The following is a 5,000-nucleotide window of genomic DNA, read 5'->3' on the forward strand; positions in this document are numbered from 1 at the left end:
GAAAGCCCGAAACTCCCGTGCTGCATATTACTGCGCCTTTCAATAACATGCGGACTCTACAATTCAAAGCTCAATCGACAAATGCGTTTTTCGCTACCGTCAATCAAATGTTCGGTGGCTCCTCCCAGCTTCCGACTATGTTGACTGAACTGGGCTCAACGATGTGATTTGATTACTGCGCGCTCGACAGTAGTCGGAAGCTTCCGGAGCCGCCGAACATTTGATTGACGGTAGCGAAAACGCATTTGTCGGTTGACCGTTTGAATTTAAGAGTTCTCATGTTATTGAAAGGCGCAGTAATTTAATTCAGCAGCGTACACACGCATTGCATTCTTAAACTTTTGAGTCATTTTCTCCTCGATCCAGCTCTCTCAAGATTTTAAAGTTAGTAATGGCGGACCATTAAACAGGAAAATTCCAGTTAAAACAAACAGGTGTCTTTTTTAAATCATGGCTTAAAACTTCGTTCAGTTACTGTTTAATTAACATAGTTTTGAAATCCAAAGAAAAAAAATATTTTTTTGGTCATAGTAGCACTTTAATAAAACGTATAGACCCGTATCACTCAACGTCCAAACAAAAGATTTTGCCTATCTAACCTCTCATTCAGTGTGAGGCTGGACGGGCAAAGACAATGCGAAGACAAAGCCTTTACTCCCCACGGACTCCAAAATGGCCCCCGAGTAATAAAGGTGAATCGTGGTGTATTGTATTGTACTGTTTTGTATTGAAAAGAAAAATGCGTGCCACCAAGACTCTTTCTTTTTAATTTCGAGAAGTGTTCTTCCTTATGAAGACCTTAAATAAAAGTCAACAATTGTCAAGCAATTCTGCACTGAATTGCCACCTCCCATGCAGAAAATTTAAGGAAATTCTTTCCTCGTATCGAGAGTCATTGCCATTTTTGACTGGAGCGAGCGAGCGAGCGAGACGTGTCTTGTCGAAGACTTGTTACGCATAAGCATTTATAGTTCGTGTCTTCTTTAGGAGTCGAGAGCAGTTATACGAAGAACTTCACATGTTATTTGAGACGGGACAAAATGAAGTCCCTATAAAAACCCTGTTCTTTGAAAGACACATCAGGGTCTTTAAATAACTGAAGAGAAGGTGCTGCCTTTGTAACTACATCTGCAAATGGTTAGATTTTCAAGTCTTCTCGGATAAGGACGATAAGCCGGAGGTCCCGTCTCATGAACTCTGTGGGACGTTAAAGATCCCACACACTATTCGAAAAGAGTAGGACACGGAGTTCCCGGTGTTGTGGTCTGACCTTTCCAGCATGTGGTCGACTTGGCAGGATTAGCTTGAAGGGCTTCTGTGTGAATGAGACCACAATTGTGTATAACAGCCAGAAGTCAGGCTACTTGACCAAGTTCTGGATTTCGATTACAAATTACAAAGAGTAGGACACGGAGTTGCCGGTGTTGTGGTCTGACCTTTCCAGCAAGTGGTCGGCTTGGCAGGATTAGCTTGAAGGGCTTCTGTGTGAATGAGACCAATACTGTGTATGACAGCCAGAAGTCAGGCTACTTAGCCAAGTGCTGGAGCCTCGCTCAAACACCACTGAAATAAGACGAAAACGCCTATTTTATGCTGTATATATGATCAGCTTGCGTCTTTTGCAAGTCTCGTCGTGAGCTGATTAAGGGGAGCCTCTATCTCCACTAATTCCTTGAGTCAGCCCTTTCCCGAGCAGTGAGTAAAATTATTTTTAGGAACAGGTTTTTCCCACGAAAAGTATCCTATTTCCCTTGACACTGTGATAGCTCTGTTTGACTGGCTTTTGCAACAGGGAGCGTGCTGAATCTCCCAAGGGAGGCGTTTGATAAATTAATGTATCCGGGAAAGGGTTGACTGCTAGGCCAAGTAAAGGAGATAGAGACTTCCCTTGATGAGCGCAAGTCACCACTGAAGCATTTAGAGAAGCATTGTACAGAGGACAACCCAAAAAATATCTCGTGACTTTCAGCAAATTTTTGTTCCTGAGTCCGTACTGTCACTCACAAATATTCTTCTCTTCTCTTTTATAGATTATATCGAAAAAGGAAAAACAGGGCCATCATCTTCAGTTCATCAGGTATTTAAAGAAGCTTGAGCTAAATTCGAATAGTTAAACTGAAGCACTCCTTGAACTTGATTTCGTGTTTTTTTTTTTTTGCAGAGTCGGCGCTCCACAGGCAAAACTTTCCGCGCCAAATTGGCTTCCAAACAGGTCAGTATTTGGCCTTGACTTCTGGATTAAAAGGCGAACGCGAAAACGACCCCTGCGCAAGTAAAGTCCCGAGAAAACGGCTCCAACATCCGTTCTTTTTTGTTGAACAGCGATGTTGAAACCATGTGTTGCCCCCTTTCAACCGTGTTGAAACATGTTGACTCGAAGTTGAATCGATGTTGAATGAGTTTAAATGCATTTAAACTTACTTCAACAACCATTCAACATTTCTTTTGTTTTCGCGAATTGTTGAATGAAGTTGAAGCATTTTGCCTCCCTCTTTCAATATTTCAGGCTTCTCTCCGCAGTTGCTTAAATTGCGTTCGTAACTGCGAGGATCATAGCTTCACTCGACTCTTTCAACGTTGTTGGGTATGAGCGTGCGCACTATTCGGTCCTCAATGACGTATCGTGTCCGTATCTATGATAACAACGGCGACTGCAGCCTGGGGCTGAATACAAGGTCTCTCGGGAGCTTTGTTGAATCAAATGTTGATAATGTGTAGAAAACGTTTGCCCTCCTCAGCAATCAACATCGTTCAATGTCACTCAACAAAATCATACGGATTTTGAAGCCGTTTGTGCGGGCCTTAACTGAACTTTTTTACGTCTTAATTGGACCCTTTTTGAGACGGGAAAATACCCGCAAGGGAGAAGCTCTCCTTGCCCTTGTATGGACAATTTAAGCAATTGCCTCGAATTAGAGACACACTAAAAATTCAGGTGACCTCAAACGGGATTCGAACCCATGACCTCTGCGACGTCGGTGCAATGCTCTACAAACTGAGCTATGAAGCGGGTCAGTTGGCAGCAGGTGAATTTGTCACGCCTATGTGTTCCCGTGAAAGGACTCGGTGACTGAATTGAAGTGCCGGCTGTAGACATAAGGGAGAAGCAGCCCTCGCACTTGTCTTGTAAAATACATGTTAATTAAATTACCTTAGAAAAGCTACACCACTGAATCTTTGTTTTACGTTTTAGAAATTGGTGTTCATTTTAAAGATAATTACCATGCAGAGAACTCTTTGTTCCCTTAAAAGAGTCTGGTTTACTTGAATTGAAATTTTTCTTCTCCATGAAATTTGTCTTAGATAATCATCAATACGCCATGGATGTCTAAAGTAGCGAATAACGACGAAAACGAAGTAAAGATGGCCCTCGCCAGAGAGTGAGTTCGCCGCGATGTAATGTTTATTATTTACAACAGTAAAAACCCTGATAAAAGAGCAAGTGGATTAAGAACCTCCAGGTTGAAATTTGGTTTAAAAGAACGCCATATAAATTGAAATCAATTTAGCCTAATAAATTCAACTGGTTCTTATATTAAGGAAATACTGGGTACCAGTTGGATTAAAAATTACTGGGTCGGGATAACCATGTCATTCTAAAATCAATTTTCTTTATTGGAATTTCTTGTGCTATTTGTCCTTTAATTTTTATAGCACAGTGAAAGTGAAACACAGCAAGTAATCTCTGCAAAATTGCAAATGTATACAAATGTATAAATCAAATTGTTTTTCTTGACAATACTGTTGTGCCACCAAAGAATAAATAAAGCATGCCAGTTGTGCAATACTAAAGTGTATAATTTTCAGACAGAATTTAAGATCATATTAAGAACAGCTTGAGGCTGATATTTCACTAGGTACCAAAATATAAGAACGGTATCAGCCTGAAACTGAAAAACATAGGTTCTTTTATGCGGGTTTTTACTGTAAGTTTAAACCTCGGAGACAGTGCGGTCGAGCGGTTGGGACGCTTGCAGACTCATTCTCGGATTATTACGATAATCGTATAGTATCAACCGCCGTTTGAATATATGATTATCATTATTCACTGACAGTTGAAATATTTCTCTTTAAAACACAACCCAGATATCCGGAATCGGAACTCGAACCTACGATTATAGCTCACCTGTCACCTCTCCTAACCACTAAACCACACGGTCGCCGTTTTGCTTAGACAAAATTTTTAAACACAATAATTTAACTTATTTTTCGTAAGACCGGGCTGTAAACGTGCGATAACACTCACTAACAAATTGTTTCAGACAACTAACGAGAAAGGTCCGGCCACACTTAAAACAAAGTTAACCATTTTGAAATCATCGCTTAAGCTTAATCATTCATGACTTATAGTAATCCTATTCTAGATGCCAGGCAACAAATCAACAAACATTAACCTGAGAAACTTTGTAACTTTGTTCATCCGTGGTCCAGTTTATGATTATCATTAATATTCAAAAGCGCTGTGTGTATGCAAATGATTGTCGTAATTCCACTACTCGAAGAACAGTTTTGTGTCTTGAGATCCGGGGATCCCGAAATTCAAGGACACATTCTGACTACTGGTTGAATTTGTTCCTTGGTTAGTGCGTGGTTCAACGTCTGCCGGAGCTGTACTCCTAAATAGCCAACTAGCGTTGCCTCTCGGCCAGTTGGGATTCTTAACAATGTTGTTGAATGTGTTGTGTTCTGCTGTCGTGATTGTGTTCCATTGGCCCTGAAAGCAGCCCCTAGGGGAGTGGTCAATTAAGTATGTATGTACAAACCCAAGTGACAGATCTCTGCAAGACCTGGATCAGTCAATTCTACCTCAATTCAGTTTACGTAGACAGCAGGCTGATAACGACTGCAAAACGATGAGGAAAAAGAGCAAATACTGTTCACAATGGTCAAAAGGAAATATATTGTGAATAAAATTTCTGTTGGGAAATATAAGTTTTCGTTTGGTAACAAACAATAAATGATGATGGATCGTTACAAAAGAACAAAAACATAGCCCAGCT

At 40.7% G+C, this 5,000-nt stretch overlaps 1 protein-coding gene across 1 annotated transcript in view; it reads left to right on the forward strand.

Moving 5' to 3' along the window:
• The window catches only part of LOC138030156 (tetratricopeptide repeat protein 28-like), a 42,415-nt gene that overhangs the window by 12,874 nt on the left and 24,541 nt on the right, over positions 1 to 5,000 (forward strand). The window contains 3 exon segments of the mRNA XM_068878040.1: positions 2,031 to 2,077; positions 2,162 to 2,212; positions 3,304 to 3,380. Of these exon segments, the coding sequence (XP_068734141.1) occupies positions 2,031 to 2,077; positions 2,162 to 2,212; positions 3,304 to 3,380 (175 nt within the window).

The sequence above is a fragment of the Montipora capricornis genome, chromosome 2 (genome assembly GCF_036669925.1).
Source record: "Montipora capricornis isolate CH-2021 chromosome 2, ASM3666992v2, whole genome shotgun sequence".
NCBI classification, from domain to species: Eukaryota; Metazoa; Cnidaria; class Anthozoa; order Scleractinia; family Acroporidae; genus Montipora; species Montipora capricornis.